Source organism: Microcaecilia unicolor, chromosome 12 (genome assembly GCF_901765095.1).
Source record: "Microcaecilia unicolor chromosome 12, aMicUni1.1, whole genome shotgun sequence".
Lineage (NCBI taxonomy): Eukaryota > Metazoa > Chordata > Amphibia > Gymnophiona > Siphonopidae > Microcaecilia > Microcaecilia unicolor.
In genome coordinates this window covers 113,139,357-113,160,327 of record NC_044042.1, presented here as the reverse complement: position 1 = coordinate 113,160,327, position 20,971 = coordinate 113,139,357, and the positions used below count along the sequence as shown (strand labels likewise).

At 47.9% G+C, this 20,971-nt stretch overlaps 1 protein-coding gene across 1 annotated transcript in view; it reads left to right on the top strand.

Moving 5' to 3' along the window:
- The window catches only part of SMARCD2 (SWI/SNF related, matrix associated, actin dependent regulator of chromatin, subfamily d, member 2), a 234,228-nt gene that overhangs the window by 99,164 nt on the left and 114,093 nt on the right, over positions 1-20,971 (top strand). The window contains exon 2 of the mRNA XM_030221750.1: positions 9,119-9,297. Within this exon, the coding sequence (XP_030077610.1) occupies positions 9,119-9,297 (179 nt within the window). The remainder of the gene's footprint in view (positions 1-9,118; positions 9,298-20,971) is intronic.

The following is a 20,971-nucleotide window of genomic DNA, read 5'->3' as shown; positions in this document are numbered from 1 at the left end:
GTAAATTTCATATTTCAGGACCTGCTCTACACCTCAGTGATCGTCTATCTGGATGACATCTTGATCTTCTCCGCTTCTCTACCACAACATGTCACCCAAGTCCGCACAGTGCTACAGCGCCTCCGGGAGCATCGGCTGTACGCCAAGTTGGAGACGTGTTCGTTCCACCAACAGAGTCTGCCTTTCCTGGGGTTTATTGTTTCCTCCCCCGGGTTGCAGATGGATCCCGGTAAATTGACAGCGATCCGTGACTGGCCGGCTCCCCAGGGTCTGCGGGCCTTGCAGAGGTTCCTGGGGTTCGCCAATTACTACTGGCAGTTCATCCAGAATTACTCCCTCATCACGGCTCCCCTGACGGCCCGCACGAGGAAGGGCGCCGACGCGAAGAACTGGACGCCGGAGGCCTTCACCGCGTTCGCCACCCTGAAGAAGGTTTTCCTTTCTGCCCCGGTACTCCGCAGTCCAGACCCTACCCAGCCTTTCCTGGTGGACGCCTCATCCCTGGGAGTAGGGGCAGTACTCTCCCAGACGTTGGCATCTGGGATAAAACATCCCTGCTTCTTCTCCCACAAGTTCACCCCCATGGAGCGGAACTATACGGTGGGGGATCGGGAACTTCTGGCGCTCAAACTAGCCTTCGAGGAGTGGTGCTACTTACTGGAGGGAGCAGCGCACCCAGTGACGGTGATAACTGACCACAAAAACCTGCTGTATCTGCAAAATGCCACCAGCCTGAATCCTCGCCAGGCCCAGTGGTCTCTGTTCTTTACCCGGTTTGACTTCCGTCTGATCTTCAGACCGGGGGAGAAGAATGTCCAGGCGGATGCCCTGTCCCACAGCTTCGAGGCTCCCGAGGACCAGGAGGAGTCCTACCCAATGTTGAATCCGGCATGTATTCCCTCCATGCCCGGGGCCAGTACTGCTTGCCAGAAGGCCCTTCCGGTGGGTCTCCGTAGGAAGGTGGTGCGCTGGGGGCACGCTTCCGAATTTGCCGGACACTTCGGCTTCTACAAGACTCTGCATCTTATCTCCCGATCGTACTGGTGGCCGCGGATGGCACAGGATGTCTTACAGTGTGTGTCTACCTGCCCGGTGTGCGCCTGAACTAAAGCGTCCCATCAGAAGCAGTGGGGATTGATGCAGCCCATCCCGGTGCCACAGCAGCCTTGGGAGGACCTGTCCATGGATTTTATCACCGATCTGCTGCCCTCGCAGGACAATACGGTCATCTGGGTGGCGATCAACCGGTTCTCCAAGATGGCCCACTTCATTCCTATGAAGGCAGGCTTTGCCCACTGCTGCCAACCTCGCTGCAAGCTTCATCACCCACATTTTCCGGCTCCATGGATTGCCCCAGAGGATCATTAGTGACCAAGGCGCCCAGTTTATGCCTCGCGTCTGGAGGGCGTTGTGTTCAGCCTTCGGGTTACCACCCTTTTCTGCATACCACCCGCAGACTAATGGTATGGTGGAGCGGGTCAACCAGACTGTGAAGGCGTTCCTCCGGGTATACTCTAACCAGCACCAGGATGATTGGGCTACTCTGCTACCCTGGGCTGAGTTTCCTCTGCGGAGGTTCCACCGCAGGTGCAGCCCATGGTCCGTTCTCTTCAGGATTTGTGGAAGAAGGTCCAGGAGCAGTTGCGACGAGCTGCGGTCAAGGCCAAGGAGATCTACGACCGTAGGAGACAGGCGGCGCCCACGTTCCTGACGGGAGAGAAGGTATGGTTGAGCACCCGGTACCTGAGACTGCGACTCCCATCTCTAAAGTTTGCCCCATGGTTCATTGGACCTTTTACTGTACGCTCCAGGATAGGAGCAGTGGCTTACCGGTTGCACCTACCCAGCCAACTCCGGGTGCACAGTCTCTCTTCCCGAAACCTTTCCACAGGTCCAAGTGGCATCCTGAACCCAAGAAGGGGGCCGTGCCTGAGAGTGATCCAGATCCAGATGTCACATCTGTGGCTGTGACCACCCTCAGCCTTACCTTCTTTCTGGGGGTCAGCAGCTCTGCTGGCTTCTGTCTGTCTTTGTGTTAGTTTTGGCTCTGGCTTTGTGCGCTGATTGCTCCACTAGACCTTGCCTGTGTGGGCTCTGCCTCTCTAGGGAGCCAGCATCTAAGATGGCTGCCACCGGCTCTATGCCAGCTTCCAAGATGGCTCCTGCTTGTCTTTCCTGTGGGCTCACTTCCTATGTGTGTCAAGCCTCTCTTTGGGGTCAGTGTACTTCCTGCTTCTGTCCTGCTGCTGGTGACTCATCAGTGAGAGCCTCCATAAGGAAGTGCTGTGCTTGCAGTCAGGGCCTTTGCATGGTGTCATGCCTAAAGGTCAGCAATTTAGTGAGAGTACTGTTGCGCTGCTACTAAGCCTGTCTCTGGGTTACTACTACTACTACTATTTAGCATTTCTATAGCGCTACAAGGCATACGCAGCGCTGCACAAACATAGAAGAAAGACAGTCCCTGCTCAAAGAGCTTACAATCTAATAGACAAAAAATAAATAAAGTAAGCAAATCAAATCAATTAATGTGAACGGGAAGGAAGAGAGGAGGGTAGGTGGAGGCGAGTGGTTACAAGTGGTTACGAGTCAAAAGCAATGTTAAAGAGGTGGGCTTTCAGTCTAGATTTAAAGGTGGCCAAGGATGGGGCAAGACGTAGGGGCTCAGGAAGTTTATTCCAGGCGTAGGGTGCAGCGAGACAGAAGGCGCGAAGTCTGGAGTTGGCAGTAGTGGAGAAGGGAACAGATAAGAAGGATTTATCCATGGAGCGGAGTGCACGGGAAAGGGTGTAGGGAAGGACGAGTGTGGAGAGATACTGGGGAGCAGCAGAGTGAGTACATTTATAGGTTAGTAGAAGAAGTTTGAACCGGATGCGAAAACGGATAGGGAGCCAGTGAAGGGTCTTGAGGAGAGGGGTAGTATGAGTAAAGTGACCCTGGCGGAAGACGAGACGGGCAGCAGATTTTGAACCGACTGGAGAGGGGAGAGGTGACTAAGTGGGAGGCCAGCAAGAAGCAGATTGCAGTAGTCTAAACAAGAGGTGACAAGGGTGCGGATGAGGGTTTTGGTAGAGTGCTCGGAAAGAAAGGGGCGGATTTTACGGATGTTGTAAAGAAAGAAACGACAGGTCTTGGCAATCTGCTGGATATGAGCAGAGAAGGAGAGAGAAGAGTCAAAGATGACCCCACGGTTTCGAGCTGAGGAGACAGGGAGAATGAGAGAGCCATCAACAGAAATAGAAAACGGGGGGAGCGGGGAGGTGGGTTTGGGGGGGAAAATGAGAAGCTCGGTTTTGGTCATATTTAATTTCAGGTGGCGTTGAGACATCCAGACAGCAATGTCAGACAAGCACACTGAAACTTTGGTTTGGATGCAAGGTGAGATATCAGAGGTAGAAAGGTAGATTTGGGAGTCATCAGCATAGAGATGGTAGGAAAAGCCATGGGATGAGATTAATGAACCAAGGGAAGAAGTGTAGATAGAAAAGAGGAGGGGACCAAGAACAGAACCCTGAGGTACGCCGACAGGCAGAGGGATAGAAGTAGAAGAGGATCCACCAGAGTGAACACTAAAGGTGCGGAGGGAGAGGTAGGAAGAGAACCAGGAAAGGACAGAGCCCTGGAATCCAAGTGAGGACAGGGTATCGAGAAGTATGCTGTGATCGACAGTGTCAAAAGCAGCGGAAAGATCAAGAAGAATGAGGATGGAATATTGACCTCTGGATTTAGCTAGTAATAGGTCATTGGAGACTTTAGTAAGCGCAGTTTCGGTTGAGTGGAGAGGGCGAAAACCAGATTGTAGTGGGTCAAGAATAGCATGTGAGGACAGAAAATCAAGGCAGCGGCAGTGAACAGCACGCTCAAGTAATTTGGAGAGAAAAGGAAGGAGGGAGATGGGTCGGTAATTATAGGGACAAGTAGGGTCGAGTGAAGGCTTCTTAAGGAGAGGTGTGACCACAGCATGTTTAAAGGCAGCAGGGACAGTCGCAGTGGAAAGTGAGAGGTTGAGAATGTGACAGATAAAAGGAATAAGAGCAGGAGAGATGGCATTAAGAAGGTGGGTGGGAATGGGATCAGAGGAACAGGTGGTATATTCTGAGGAAGAAAGGAGAAGTGTAGTTTCCTCAATAGTAACTTCAGGAAAGGAGGAAGCTTCTGTACGTCTTGTCTTCATAGTCTGTCTTGTGTTTCTGGCTTAGCGGCTGCGTGCAGCGCTCAGTGCAGTCTAGTATTTAGTATTGCTTCCTCGTGTTTCCTAGACCCTGGGTGGGTCCTCTGGATATCCAGTTCCGGCCTTGTCCTGCAAGCCCTGCCGGCCACCCGCATGCTGGAGCTCAACTCTAGCGGAACGGTGGCTAAGTGCAGGTGAAGCGGTTCCTGTTCTGCCAGTTCCAGTTGCCTACTTCCAATCCAGAGTTCCAGTCCTGTCCTTCCGTATGTCCAGTTCCAGGGTGGTCTTGCCTGCCTCTGCCGCTCCTTGGCAGGGGTCCAAGGGCTCACGATTCCCGGTTCAGCCTCGAGGACCTGACAGAATGCAAAGGTCCTCGAGAATGCGACACCAGAGTATGAGGTGGATTGCATCCTGGACTCCAAGCGGCGTTGGATGGACGCTGTTCTATCTCCTAGCTTGGAAGCATTTCAGTCTGGAGGACAACTCCTGGGAGCTGGTGGACAATGTTCATGCTCCAGAACTGATCCGGGAGTTCCACGCTCGTCATCCTTCTAAGCCCGGACCGAACCGGTGAGGGGGAGATGTTTCCGGAGGGGGTACTGTTACATTCTGGTACACTCCTACCTGACTGCTCCTGGCGGTGGCCATCTTGGAAGGTTCAGTTGAGGGGCGGCCATCTTGAGAGGTGAATTTGATCAGTCCCTGAGGACGGCCATCTTGGAAGGTTCAATTGAGGGGCGGCCATCTTGAGAGGGGCATTTTATCAGTCTCTGAGGACAGCCATCTTGGATCTGGGCAGCCCCAGGAAGGAAGTCCATATTTGGACTTGAGGACGTCTCTGGTGGGGGCAGCCATCTTGAAGACAGCTGTGGCAGGGATCTCCTGATGAGAGGCCTATTTAAGAACTGAACACGGTCCTCAGTTTGCTTCGGCTTCTAGTGCTTGGAGGTCGTGGTCTACATCTGTGTTCTAAAGCCGGCTATTTTTGTTCCTGTGATTCCTGTGTACCAGACCCTGGATTGTTGCCTGACTACGCGCTGTGTTGCTGCCTGCCTAGACCTCGGACTATATCTCTGACTATTCGCTGCGCTGCTAATTCCGTTGCTCCTGGACTGTGTCTGCTCTCCCTGCCTGTTGGGTCAGTGGCCGTGCAACCCCACCGGTTCTGGAAGTCCTGGTGGCCGCCTGCACCCGGGGGCTCAACTCCCGGGGAACGGCGGTCGCTTCCCAGGTGAAGCTAGGGGTTGTCTGGCTGCCTGACCGAGTGTGGTGTCATTCCATCTTCGCCGTGCTCAGTCAGGGCACAAGGGCTCACATTCCCAGACATAAAACGTGACCACATACTGTATCCAATATGCCACTGCACAAGTCTCCCTGTCACATGTAATGTGCTGAAAGGAAAAGCCGAAAAAAAGCAAGACACTAACGCACAGGAATATATATCCGAGCTGGAAATTACGTCACTCCTATTTGGCGCCAAAATTCAAAAACAAACCGCCTCTAATTCAAAGGCGTTTGTCTACTAATAGTGAAATGGTTAATCAAGGAAAACTGACATGTTAATATTTCTCTCTCCTAATTAGTCAATGTGAGTGAACAGTTTAGATCCTTGCATATATATATTTGTGAAAGAAAAGATCATTATATATATATATATATTAAAAAAAAGTTTAAAAATAGATCGAATTCGTATATATTGAAAAGTGAAATGTAGAATGAAAAAATGAGAAAAACAAAATGTATGTATATTCAATACAAATTGCTTAGAAAATAAATCAAGTTAATGATAATAAATACATACCCTATTATTCAACTGTTGAATACTGCCAAAAAAAGAAGGTTGATAATTGAACCAAAAAATGTATTGAAAGATAAAAAAAGATGTAGATATACACATTTCACCAATGAAAAAAATAATAAAAAATATATAAATAATAAAAATGAATAGTTTAAAAAACATTAAACAAACAAAAAAACATCAGAAGATGATGAGTATGAATGTCTGGAAAGGTAAAAATAGATGCAGATATACACGATTCAAGAAAAAATAAAAAAAATAATAAAAATGAAAAATAGAAAATATAATTAAACAGACTCCATCAGAGCATGATGAATATAAAAGGAAAAAAAATAAAAATGATAAATGAATGGGCTGTATATCATTAATGAAATATAAGAAACATATGATTAAAAATGAAGATATACATCTAATCCTATAATAGTCCAGATTATATATTACCCAAAACATTGATAAGTATATGAATAATTAATATGAGAAATGACCAAAAAAATATTCTGAATAATGCATATGAATAAAAAAATAATAGTAAATAAGAAAAAATAAGAAAATGCCAAAAATAGTAATAATGTAATCAATAATATGAAAACTTTGTCCAAAATGTTTTCTCAATATATATATATGCCATAAAATTTGTATATATATTAAACCATTAATATTTATGAAAATAAATAAAAAAAATGAGAACAGATAAGTAGAAAATGTTTGATTTGAAAAATGAAAATACAGCGATAAATTAATAAAAAATAAGTAAATGGTAATATGAAAAAACTGTATGAAAAAAACAAAAGAAAGAGATATGTCAAAAAAATGCAAAAAATAAAAATAGAAAACAACCAGAATGAAAAAACAAGTTTATATTTATATATAAACTTGATAAAACAGAAAATTCCAAAAAATGAGAATGGAAAATAACCAAATTGAAAAATCAAATTAATATCTATTATGCAAATGTAAACAAAGAATGCTTACAAGAATGAACTGAAATCCGTATCTGTATTAAGTCCGTGTGGTGTGACTGTATCAAGTGTATATATTATCCTCTGTTCTTCTCTCAACAGTTTTTAAATACAAAAAACCGGAGATCTTCTATGGTATGATTTTTCTCAGTTCAGTGCAAAGCCAACAGGGCGCGCTTTGTATACGTCTTGTTAAACAACTCCTGTGTTCTATTATTCTTGTCTTAATAGCCCTCTTGGTTTTGTCTACATATAATAAATTGCAAGGGCATTTTATGATGTAAATAACACCCACAGTATTACAATCCGAAAATTGTCTGAGAGTATAATTTTTATTATTGTTCTGACTGTAAAATGATGTTATTGTTAGTGAATGTTTGCATACTGAACATCTGTCACATGGTATAAACCATCATTTCTTATGATTCTGGGTTCTGGAAACGTTGATGGTACCAAAAATTCTTTTAAATTATGATTATGTGAATATGCTGTAACTGGAACTAAATCTGTAAAACATTTATCCATCTCTAAGATGTGCCAATGTTTTTTAATAATTTTTTAAGTAGAGAGGTGTGGTAGCCGTGTTAGTCCACTCTTAAAGGTTATCAATAGAAATCAAACAAAATAAAACATGGAAAAGAAAATAAGATGATACCTTTTTTATTGGACATAACTTAATACATTTCTTGATTAGCTTTCGAAGGTTGCCCTTCTTCCTCAGATCGGAAATAAGCAAATGTGGTAGCAGATAGTATATATGAGAGGAACATCAAAGCATTACTATGACAGTCTAACAGAGTGGGAGGGTGGGGGTATGTATGGGGACTTCAAAGCATTTCATTGATATTCCAACAGGATGGGTGTTGGTAGGTGAGAGGAGGGTAATAAACCGAGAGATAAACAGAGAAATGCAGCTTTATGGTTTATAATGGGTTAGAAAACCCAGATCCTTATTAAGTCCTGTCTGTTGGGTGTTAAAATATTCAATCATTCTTATTTCAAAGGTCTTACATTCCTGTATTGTTTTAAAATTACCTTTCAGTATTCTTACTGTGAAATCACTGGTGCAGTGTTCTGGTCTTGTAAAGTGTTGGCCCACAGGGGTGGGGGCTTGACTGGCACCGGCTATTTTCATGTGATGTCTGTGCAGATTGAATCTTGTCTTAAGCATCTGGCCTGTTTCTCCAATATAGCATCCTTCGTTACATTTCTTACACTGAATGATATATACCACATTGGAAGATGAGCATGTAAAATAGTTCTTTATGTTGAATATTTTTTCTTTGTAAATGACTGTGGGGGTCTTGCGAAATGTTTTGGCAAAGCTTGCAGCTGGATGTGTTACAGGGAAACGTGCCCTTTTCTTTTTCAGTTTGTGTTGGTAGTTTACTTCTGATCAGCTTGTGTTTTAAGTTTGGTGGCTGTCGGAAGGCCAGCACTGGTGGGGATGGGAAAATCTCTTTTTTTTTTTGTTTTTTTTTTGTTACATTTGTACCCCGCGCTTTCCCACATGGCAGGCTCAGTACGGCTTACATGAGGCAATGGAGGGTTAAGTGACTTGCCCAGAGTCACAAGGAGCTGCCTGTGCCTGAAGTGGGAATCAAACTCAGTTCCTCAGTTCCCCAGGACCAAAGTCCACCACCCTAACCACTAGGCCACTCCTCCACTCTTTCAGTAATTCATCCTCCTGGAATAATAATTTTTTTAATGCTGCCTGAAAAATGTGAAAATTTCAGTGTACAAACAAAATATGACATCAGATGACAACCACCTGGTCCATCTAGCCTGCTTATTTTCTATTCCTACTACAGTACCAGACACTACGAGTGGAGGAGTACCTAGTGGTTAATGCAGTGGACTTTGATCCTGGGGAACAGTTCGATTCCCACTGCAGCTCCTTGTGACTCTGGGCAAGTCACTTAACCCTCCATTGCCCCTGGTACAAATAGTACCTGAATATAATATGTAAACCGCTTTGAATGTACTTGCAAAAACCATAGAAAGGCGGTATATCAAGTCCCATTTCCCTTTCCCTACTTACTACCACTTGATTTATTTACTAAATTTCCACATTGGTCGTCTTATGCATTTGAAAACAATTTTGATAGTGTTTTCTCACATCACCTGAGTGTGAGAAATCAATATTAATTTATCTCTTAGTTAACCAGTTTTTCCTCATGTTTCTCTTGCTAGCGTTCCGGGATGCCTCCAGGTAGCCGGATGCCCATGGCAGGCTTGCAGGTTCCATCAGGACCTCCTTTTGGGGCCAGCTCTCCAATGAGACCAGGATTACCACAAATGATGGTGGATCCTTTCAGAAAAAGACTGCTTGTTCCACAAGGTCAGCAGCCTCTGCCAAGCCAGAGACGGGGGTAAGTTTTTGCTGTTGATTTTTGTTAAATATTAGACCAAGTATAGGTTATTGGAATTTAGAAAAATGTGGTAGATGCACTTACTAATTACCAGAAAAAAGATCATGGGGGATTCAAAAAGATTTGGAAGAAAAGAGAAAGAGAACTACAGATATAGGAGAAAAGAGCAGTACCAAGTTTCATAAGAGAAGGGAGGGTAGGCAAAACAAGAACAGTACTTGAAGAAAAAAAATAGCTAAGAGACCAAGGGGTCCTTTTACAAAAGTGCACTAATGGATTTAGCATGCACTAAATGCCATGCAGCCCATTATACTCCTTTTGGATAATCCCCATAGCAGCTGGTGCTACAGGGAATCTTACCTCCTCTTGTTTGTGGGTACAAAGTATGCAAAGTAAATCTAAGTAACAGGAAACTATTTAAAATGAAATCCATGTGTGTATTTCAGCTGTCTGGCCCTAATTCCATGCCCCCACCCCACCCAGTATGGAGGGATGAATTTTCAAAGGATATTTTTCTGTGAGTAAGCACTCATTTCTCTGAGAACAAACAGGATAGCAAGTCCTTACAACATGCTTGTGTCACTGACAGAGCCCATACAAGAAAACTTTTCCAGCCTAGTAGGTGCTAGAAGGTTTTAAATTGCTTCACTGCATGTATGCACCACTTCTCATCTGCCACTGTTGTGTGGGACCACCTATGGAACTGACGTGCATCATCAGAGCTTGCATCATGATGACATTTTTTCACATTTTCTCTTGTCCTGTTGTCATGTGGTACTCTTTTCCCCATTAGCAACTTTGCAGAGGCTCTCATCGTCTTATCACAACTGAGTGTATTGGTGCCTGGAGACACTAAGCTTCATGTCAGAGAGAATTTCTTCAGAGATATAGTGCAGGAGGCTTCTTACTCTAATCATGCACACTGTGACTCTCTTAAGATCCTCCCCAGGCCCATGTAAAGGATAAAAGGTCATGGATTTCATATACCGCCTTTCTGTGGGTACAACCAAAGCAGTTTGCATATATTATATGCAGGTACTTTCTCCATCACTGTCTGATATGGCCTGCTCTTCTAAGAGGTACCAGATTGAAAGGCAAAGGAGATCCTATTAATCTGAAAGGCTCCCCTCCCACTCTTCCCAATCAAGGTAGGGATCTCGCTGTCAACCCAGAGATCAGGAGGTCCCAGAACTCCCAGTTTCTACTGCTGCCAAAACCAGGGGTGAGAATTCAACCATCTTATTAGTATCTGTGCCGGAGAACCTAGCGATAGGAGAGAGGCTGTAAAGTGTTTGCAAATCACTGGTGCCTTTATGTCAGGTCTCTCGGGGAAATGTGAGCCCTTGGGCCGCTGTCACGGAGGTGGCAGCAGCAGGCAAAACCACCCAACAGGAGACCGGCAGCCCTAAGACGGGCTGAAGTAGACAGGACTGGAGTGGCTGGGCTGGAGCTGAAGAGGAAAGCAACAAGGAATCCAGGAACAACGTCCTACAGCAGGGTCCAGGCTTGAGAAGCAGGATACAGGATACTCAGTACAGGCTTCTCCTACAGGATTCGGGAAACTGGCACAGCTTGACTGGATCCGGGTTCACCCAAACACTAGGCAGGCAGGGTGTCCATGGAAGCTTAGCTTGGCAGGAAAGAGGACACAGGAGCTTACCTACAAGCTAAGCTCAAGGGAAAGGGAATGACAGATACGCTAGCCAGAGGAAGGGTTAGACTGGAGCTACAGTAGCTAACAGATAGAAAGGAGAGAAATAGCTGCAGCACCAGCCGCTAACCAACCTCAGACATGGAGCAGAGCCACTGAACAGGGTAAGAGAAAGGCTAGAAGCCCACAGAGAATAATATACACAGAAAGGCTGAAAGCCTACAGGTCAGAGAGATACAGCCAGAATGGCTGGAAGCCCACAGAAGGGCTGGAAACCCCCAGGCCACAGTAATACACTCAGAAGGCCTAGAAGCCCACCGATAAGAGTGAAATACACAGATAGACTGGAGACCCTCAGAGCAATGGACACAGAAGGGCTGGAAGCCCACAGAGCAATAGACACAGAAGGACTGGAAGCCCACAGAACAATAGACACAGAAGAACTGGAAGCCCACAGAACAATAGACACAGAAGGGCTGGAAGCCCACAGAGCAATAATACCCTGAGCAGGAAAGCAAGAAGCCCACAGATAAGTAGACTAGCAAAGCAGAAGGGATGGAAGCCCACAAGTAAAGACAAGGAAAGCTAACTGTGCAAACAGCACATTAACCTCGGGACCTAAGGCACTGCGGAGGCATAGGCAATGCAAAGGCACTGAAGACTAGAACACCAGTTCCTTAAGAAGGCCCTGCCAGATGAGGTCACCCCTTCAGGCCACAGGCATGAAGTATACAGAAGCCCAGAGAGACCTAACCCACACAGGTGTAGTGAGGTAATTAGTGTCAGGCTGGAAGCAGCCAGCCCACCCAGCCTGAGACAGAGCTACCTCAGGAACAGCCCACTGAAGTACAGAGAGGCCCAATACACACAAGTGTAGAGTAGTGAAGCAGTTAGAGCAGCCAGCCCACAGAGACAGGGATAGACCTAACTCAGGAACAGTATACTGAAGCACAGAGAGGTTAAACCCACACAGGTGCAGTATACTGAGGCAATCAGCGCCATGCTGGAAGTGGCCAGCACCCAGAGACAGAAACAGAGCCAACTCAGAAGTAGACAGAAACCAGCACAGACACTGATTCCCAGAAATAGGGTAAGTCTGAGGGTGGTCACGACCACAGACGTGACACTTTATAACATATTACTGTTCGATTCTATCTAGTATAGTGCTTCTCAACCTTTTTTATTTTGGGGCACACTGTCAAGGTTGCTTGATACTCGGAGCACAACACAGCAAATTTCATAAAGCTGTCATATTTTCTAGTCATTGGCCATGTGACTGTGAAACTAAAATATACAGTATTAAAAAGCCTAAAAACATAATTAGTTAGAGATTTAGGAGAAGAGTAAGGGGATCATAACAGGATCAAATGCAAGATTCTAATTCACTCCCTTCGGATGTCCATGGTCAATGATCAGAAGAAAAATAGATCACTTTTTCCCCATACAGGCAGTGTGTGCTTAGGAGGAGCCAAAAGGGTTTCTCTTGAGCTGGAGGAGAGCTCTGGCACACCGGATTCATCATAGATGACATCACCACAAGTGTGCCTGCACTTTCCTTGCTCGTCTGCAGAGGATATTCAGTTTTCAAAAGATGCTTAGGAAATGCTAGAATTTGAGCAGTCTTTAAACTATCAGGAAGCTTAAGGCTGCTGTCAATGGAGTGAAAATATCATCCTATAAACACTTTGTAAAATTCTGTACAGAATCCATCAAGACCTGGAGCCTTTCAAAGTTTTCCTTGAGTAATTGCCAGTGCCACTTCATCTTCTGATAATCGGGTCATTCAGCTTGTCATAGTCCAGCGACGTAATGTCAAGAGCAGCTAAATAGGAAGCCCTGTCTAAACCCAGATTCTCGGGAGCCACATATAAATCAGCGTAATAGTTCCAAAAACCTTGTAAAATCTCAAAGTCACATTGGAGAAGCTGTCCCAAAGCCAGGTGTATGGAAGATCTGGTGCTGTGGCTGGCAGGTGTGTATCATTATGGAGTGGACATTCCACTCGTCATTCTTACAATGTTGCTAGATCAGGGTTCAAGTGACAGCAGTTCTTCGAGGACAAGCAGGCTATTGTCTTACATGTGAGTGACATAATCCACTGAGCCAGGTGTAGTTTCACAAGAGTTTGAGGCATTCTCCGAGGACAAGCAAGCTACTTGTTCTCACATCTGGGTGTCGACCATGGCAGCCCCCTCCAACCAGAGAGTTTCACAGCAAACTCCAAAAGTCTCGCGGGAGGTCCCACCGCACATGTGCGACCGCTCCCACTCAGTTTTTCGTTTTCCGCGGTGGAGAGATACTGTGTTGTGTCCCTCTTCTCTCAGCCCTCGGAAACCGGCTAGTGAATTTTTTGCTTTTTTCTTGTTTAGTGGCACCGTCTGCGCTTATTTTCTTTTCACTAGTATACCTAAAAAAAAACAAAACGTTGAGGTTTTCCCGTAGAGTATGAGTTTTGGCCTCCTTAAGTTTTTTTTCACCGCCGTAGCGTTCGCATTTTTCCCTTTTTGTCGCCACCATCAATGATTTTGACCTAGTCGCCGCTATTTTTCCGTCAATGACATCGAGGATTCCCAGCGGCTTCAAAAAGTGTGGTCGGTTCGGCCGGGCAATCTCGCTTTCTGACACCCACGCTTGGTGCCTTCAGTGCTTCGGGCCTGAACATAACCCTAAAGCGTGCAAATTGTGTCCCGCTCCCCCTCCATCCAGGAGCTGTCGGTTGTCGGGCAGTCCAGTACCGCCTCCTGGCCCCGTGCAGATTCTATCTCCAACTCCTGCACCGGCCCCTCAGCCTTTCCTGACAGAGGCTTTCGACGAGCGCCTCCGGGCCATTCTTCCAGGTATCTTGGAAGGGCTGCTGCGCCAGCCTCTCCCGGTGCCAGGGGTGCTTGCGCCCTCGGCACAGTTGATGGAAGTGCCGGCTGGCTCTGGCCCTGTGATGTGGTCGCCGATAGCGGAACCGCTTGCGGCATCGGTGTTGACCGCCACTCAGGTGGGCTGTCCGTCGACATCGATGGAGGGAGCTTCGTCCCCGCCAGGGCGGGAGTCCACCTCTTGACGTCATCATCGAGGACTTGGTTCCGCCGAGTTGAGACGGGCCCGGTTTCGGACTGAAGTCAGGGAGCTCATGTCTGACACCGAGGAGGAGGCCTCGTGGGGGGAGGAGGAGGACCCCAGGTATTTCTCTTCCAAGGAGTCCTGTGGTCTTCCCTCTGACCCCACTCCTTCACCAGAAAGAAAGCTTTTGCCACCCGAGAACCTTCCCTTTCCCTCTTTTATTAGGGACATGTCGGTGAGCATTCCCTTCCCCGTGGTTACTGTGGATGAGCTGAGGGCTGAGATGCTCGAGGTCCTCGACTATCCATCACCACCAACTGAGTCTTCCACGGTCCCGTTGCATAATGTCCTAAAGGAGATACTGCTTCGGAACTGGCTGAAGCCCTTATCTAACCCCACCATCCCGAAGAAAGCTGAGTCCCAGTATAGGATCCACACCGACCCGGAGTTGATGAGGACTCAGTTGCCACATGACTCCGCGGTCGTGGATTCTGCTCTCAAGAGAGCCAAGAGTTCGAAGGATACCGCCTTGGCGCCCCTGGGGCGCGAGTCTCGCACTCTGGACTCTTTTGGGAGGAAGGCCTATCATTCCTCCATGCTCGTGGCCAAGATCCAGTCTTACCAGCTGTACACGAGCATTCACATGCGGAATAACGTGAGGCAACTGGCGGACTTGGTTGACAAGCTTCCGCCGGAGCAGTCCAGGCCTTTTCAGGAGGTGGTCAGGCAGCTGAAGGCGTGTTGCAAATTCCTGTCCAGGGATATTTATGACACTTTTGATGTTGCATCCAGATCCGCTGCCCAAGGTATAGTGATGCGCAGACTCTCATGGTTGCGCGCCTCTGACCTGGACAACCGGACCCAGCAGTGGCTGGCGGATGTCCCTTGCCGGAGGGATAATAGTTTTGCCGAGAAAGTCAAGCAGTTGGTCGAACAGCTTCACCAGCGGGAAACCGCCCTTGACAACCTCCCCCACCGGGCGCCTTCAGCGTCTACCTCATCAGGTAGACGGTTTTTCAGGGGAAAGAAGACTGCTTCTTACGCTTACATTAAGCGTAGGTACAATCCTCCTTCATGACAGTCTGCCCAGGCTCAGCCCCAGCGCGCTCGTTCGCATCAACAGCGTGCGACCAAGCAGGCCCCTGCAGCTCCCCAGCAAAAGCAAGGGACAGGCTTTTGACTGGATCTGGAAGAGCATAGCTGCCATAAAAGTGCCCGTGCCAGATGATCTGCCGGTCGGGGGGAGGTTAAAATTTTTTCACCAAAGGTGACCTCTCGTAACCTCCAACCAGTGGGTTCTCCAAATAGTACGGTGCGGGTACGCCCTCAATTTGATCTCCACTCCGCCAAATTGTTCACTGGGAGCTCAGTCTTTCAGCTCCCACCACAGGCAGGTACTTGCAAAGGAACTCTCCGCCCTTTTCAGCGCCAGTGCGGTTGAGCCCGTACCACCCGGGCAAGAAGGGCAGGGATTCTATTCCAGGTACTTCCTTGTGGAAAAGAAAACAGGGGGGATGCGTCCCATCCTAGACCTGAGGGGCCTGAACAAATATCTGGTCCGAGAAAAGTTCAGGATGCTTTCCCTGGGCACCCTGCTTCCCCTGCTTCAGAAAAACGACTGGCTATGCTCCCTGGATTTAAAGGATGCTTATACTCACATCCCGATACTGCCAGCTCACAGACAGTATCTGCGATTCCGACTGGGAACACAGCATTTCAAGTATTGTGTACTGCCCTTTGGGCTCGCCTCTGCGCCACGGGTGTTCACAAAATGCCTGGTGGTGGTTGCAGCGTCACTAAGCAGGCTGGGGGTGCATGTGTTCCCTTATCTTGACGATTGGCTGGTGAAGAGCACCTCGGAGGCAGATGACTATTCAACTTCTAGAGCTACTGGGGTTTGTGATAAATTACCCAAAGTCCCATCTCCGCCCAGTCCAGTCACTCGAATTTATTGGAGCTCTGCTGAATTCACAGACGGCTCAAGCCTATCTCTCCGAGGCGAGAGCGCAGAATCTTCTGTCCCTCGCCTCCCGGGTAAGAGCGTCACAGCAGATCACAGCTTGGCAGATGTTGAGACTCCTGGGCCATATGACCTCTACAGTCCATGTGACTCCCATGGCTCGTCTTCACATGAGATCAGCTCAATGGACCCTAGCTTCCCAGTGGTATCAGGCTGCGGGGAATCTAGAGGATGTAAACCGACTGCCCATCAGTTTTCGCAATTCACTCCACTGGTGGACGATTCGGTCCAATCTGACTTTGGGACGTCCTTTCTAAATTCCTCAGCCGCAATAGGTGCTGACGACGGATGCATCTCTCCTGGGGTGAGGAGCCGATGTTGATGGGCTTCACATTCGAGGATTGTGGTCCCTCCAGGAATCAGGTCTGCAGATCAACCTCCTGGAGTTGAGAGCGGTCTGGAACACGCTCAAGGCTTTCAGAGACCGGCTGTCCTTTCAAGTTATCCAAATTCGGACAATCAGGTTGCGATGTACTACATCAACAAGCAGGGGGGCACCGGATCTCGCCCCTTGTGTCAGGAAGCCATCGGGATGTGGCGCTGGGCTCGTTGGAACGGCATGCTTCTCCAGGCCACATACCTGGCAGGCATAAACAACAGTCTGGCCGACAGGTTGAGCAGACTTATGCAACTGCACAAATGGTCGCTCAGTTTGAGTGTGGTTGTCACGACTGTGGTCGTGATCCCTCTCAGACCCCCTCTCAGACTCACCTTATTTCTCGTGGTCAGCTTTTGAGCTGGCTTCTGTCTGTTCTTCCTGAGTTAGATCTGTCTCTGTGTGCTGGCTGCTTCCAGCGTGGCTCTAATTACTCCACTATACTGCACCTGTGTATGTTAAGCCTCTCTGTGCTTCAATATGCTTCCTGCCTGTGTCTTGTTGTTGTGACATCATCAGTCAGGGCCTTGATAAAGAAGTGGTGTGCTTCCATTCAGGGCCTTTGCATTGCCAAAGGTCTCTGGGTGGGTTTGTGTGTTCTGTTGCACCTCTGCCTAGTCTAGTTTCTTGTCTGAATTCCTTGCCTAGTTCTTGGTTAGTCTGTGTGTAGTTTCTTTGTGGCTGCTAGGCAGCTTTCAGTCCTTGCTCTTCTGCCTGTCTGTGTTTCTTTCCTAGTGGCTATGTGTCAGCTTTCAGTCCTTGTTCACTAGTCACTGTATGCTCTTGAGTCCTCTCCCCTATGTGTGTTCCTGGTTCCGGTAAGTCCTGCCGGCCGCCTGCAGCCAGGGGCTCAACTCCTGGGGAATAGCCTTGCTCCAGTCCTGTGTTCCAGTCCAAGTATTCTTGTCCAGTGTGTTCCTGCTTTGCTTATCCCTGTCTGCAGTCCCTGCTTTGTGTGTGTGTTAGCCCAGTACCGGTTGGGGTGGTTTTGTCTGCCACTGCCGCTCCTTGGCAGTGGCCCAAGGGCTCACAAACCTAGTTGCTGCTTTGAAAACCTGACAGTGGTATGCAAGATCTTCCAGGAGTGGGGCACCACCTCGATGGATCTTTTCGCCACACAGACCAACCACAAGCTGCCTCAGTTCTGTTCCAGGCTACAGGCCCACGACAGGCTAGCGTCGGACATCTTCCTCCTGCATTGGGGGACCGGCCTTCTGTACGCGTATTCTCCCATACCTTTGGTGGGGAAGACTTTACTGAAACTCAAGCAAGACCGTGCGGCACCATGATTCTGATTGCGCCCTTTTGGCCCCGTCAGATCTGGTTCCCTCTACTTCTGGAGTTGTCCTCTGAAGAACTGTGGAGATTGGAGTGTTTCCCAACCCTCATCACTCAGAACGAGGGGGTGCTTCTGCATACCATCCTCCAGTCTCTGGCCCTCACAGCCTGGATGTTGAGGGCGTAGATTTTGCCACCTTGGGTCTCTCATGATGGTGTCTCCCGAGCCTTGCTTGCTTCCAGGAAAGATTCCATTAAGAAGAGTTACTTTTTCAAGTGGAGGAGGTTTGCCGTCTGGTGTGACAGCAAGGCCTTAGATCCTCGCTCTTGTCCTACACAGACCTACTACTACTACTATTACTACTATTTAGCATTTCTATAGCGCTACAAGGCGTACGCAGCGCTGCACAAACATAGAAGAAAGACAGTCCCTGCTCAAAGAGCTTACAATCTAATAGACAAAAAATAAATAAAGTAAGCAAATCAAATCAATTAATGTGAATGGGAAGGAAGAGAGGAGGGTAGGTGGAGGCGAGTGGTTACGAGTCAAAAGCAATGTTAAAGAGGTGGGCTTTCAGTCTAGATTTAAAGGTGGCCAAGGATGGGGCAAGACGTAGGGGCTCAGGAAGTTTATTCCAGGCGTAGGGTGCAGCGAGACAGAAGGCGCGAAGTCTGGAGTTGGCAGTAGTGGAGAAGGGAACAGATAAGAAGGATTTATCCATGGAGCGGAGTGCATGGGAAGGGGTGTAGGGAAGGACGAGTGTGGAGAGATACTGGGGAGCAGCAGAGTGAGTACATTTATAGGTTAGTAGAAGAAGTTTGAACAGGATGCGAAAACGGATAGGGAGCCAGTGAAGGGTCTTGAGGAGAGGGGTAGTATGAGTAAAGCGACCCTGGCGGAAGACGAGACGGGCAGCAGAGTTTTGAACCGACTGGAGAGGGGAGAGGTGACTAAGTGGGAGGCCAGCAAGAAGCAGATTGCAGTAGTCTAAACGAGAGGTGACAAGGGTGCGGATGAGGGTTTTGGTAGAGTGCTCGGAAAGAAAGGGGCGGATTTTACGGATGTTGTAAAGAAAGAAACGACAGGTCTTGGCAATCTGCTGGTTTTGAGCAGAGAAGGAGAGAGAAGAGTCAAAGATGACCCCAAGGTTTCGAGCTGAGGAGACAGGGAGAATGAGAGAGCTATCAACAGAAATAGAAAACGGGGGGAGCGGGGAGGTGGGTTTGGGGGGGAAAATGAGAAGCTCAGTTTTGGTCATATTTAATTTCAGGTGGCGTTGAGACATCCAGACAGCAATGTCAGACAAGTACACTGAAACTTTGGTTTGGATGCAAGGTGAGATATCAGAGATAGAAAGGTAGATTTGGGAGTCATCAGCATAGAGATGGTAGGAAAAGCCATGGGATGAGATTAATGAACCAAGGGAAGAAGTGTAGATAGAAAAGAGGAGGGGACCAAGAACAGAACCCTGAGGTACGCCGACAGGCAGAGGGATAGAAGTAGAAGAGGATCCACCAGAGTGAACACTAAAGGTGCGGAGGGAGAGGTAGGAAGAGAACCAGGAAAGGACAGAGCCCTGGAATCCAAGTGAGGACAGGGTATCGAGAAGTATGCTGTGATCGACAGTGTCAAAAGCAGCGGAAAGATCAAGAAGAATGAGGATGGAATATTGACCTCTGGATTTAGCCAGTAATAGGTCATTGGAGACTTTAGTAAGCGCAGTTTCGGTTGAGTGGAGAGGGCAAAAACCAGATTGTAGTGGGTCAAGACCCTGCTTGAATACCTTCTACACTTATCAGAGTCTGGTCTCAAAACCAACTCAGTAAGGAATCATCTTAGTGCGATTAGTGCTTACCATTTCTGTGTAGAAGGTAAGCCTATCTCTAGACAGCCTTTAGTCGTTCGATTCATGAGAAGTTTGCTTTTGTCAAAGCCCCCTTTCAAACCTCCACCAGTGTCATGGGATCTCAATGTCGTCCTCACCCAGCTGATGAAATCTCCTTTTGAGCCACTGGATTCTTGCCATCTGAAGTACTTGACCTCGAAGGTCATTTTCTTGATTGCAGTTACTTCAGCTCGTAGGGTCAGTGAGCTTCAAGCCTTGGTAGCCCATGCTCCATATACCAAATTCCATCATAACAGAGTAGTCCTCCGCACTCACCCTAAGTTCCTGCTGAAGGTGGTGTCGGAGTTCTATTTGAACCAGTCAATTGTCTTGCCAACATTCTTCCCCTGTCCGCATACCCGCCCTGCTGAACGTCAGTTGCACACATTGGACTGCAAGAGAGCATTTTCCTTCTACTTGAAGCGGACCAGCCCCCACAGACAGTCCGCCCAAATGTTTGTTTCTTTTGACCCCAATAGGAAGGGGGTTGTTGTCGGGAAAACACCATCTCCCAGAGATGGGAAGGCGGTAGAAATGAGGTTGAAGGGGGGCAGCCTCAGGAAAGATGTCAGGAAGTATTTTTTCACAGAGAGGGTGGTGGATGCTTGGAATGCCCTCCCGTGAGAGGTGGTGGAGATGAAAACGGTAACGGAATTCAAACATGCATGGGATATGCATAAAGGAATCCTGTGCAGAAGGAATGGATCCTCAGAAGCTTAGCCGAAATTGGGTGGCGGAGCAGGTGGGGGGAAGAGGGGTTGGTGGTTGGGAGGCAAGGATAGTGGAGGGCAGACTTATACGGTCTGTGCCAGAGCCGGTGATGGGAGGCGGGACTGGTGGTTGGGAGGTGGGAAGTACTGCTGCGCAGACTTGTACGGTCTGTGCCCTGAATAAGGCAGGTACAAATCAAGGTAAGGTTTACACATATGTTGTCTTGTTGGGCAGACTGGATGGACCGTGCAGGTCTTTTTCTGCCGTCATCTACTATGTTACTATGTAATTGGCTAGCAGATTGCATTTCTTTCACTTATGCCCGGGCTGGGCTGACTCTTGAGGGTCATGTCACGGCTCACTTAGAGCCATGGCAGCGTCAGTGGCCCACTTGAAGTCAGCCACTATTGAAGAGTTTTGCAAGGCTGCGACGTGGTCATCAGTCCACTCATTCACATTTCATTACTACCTCCAGCAGGATACCCGATGCGACAGTCGGTTTGGGCAGTCGGTGCTGCAGAATCTGTTCGGAGTTTAGAATCCAACTCCACCCCCCCTAGGCCCAGTTTTATTCTGTTCAGGCTGCACGCTCCGTTAGTTGTTCTTCGTAAGTCAATTATTGTTATGTCCTCGCCGTTGCGAGGCCCAATTTAACCGTCTTTGTTGTTTTGAGTGAGCCTGGGAGCTAGGGATACCCA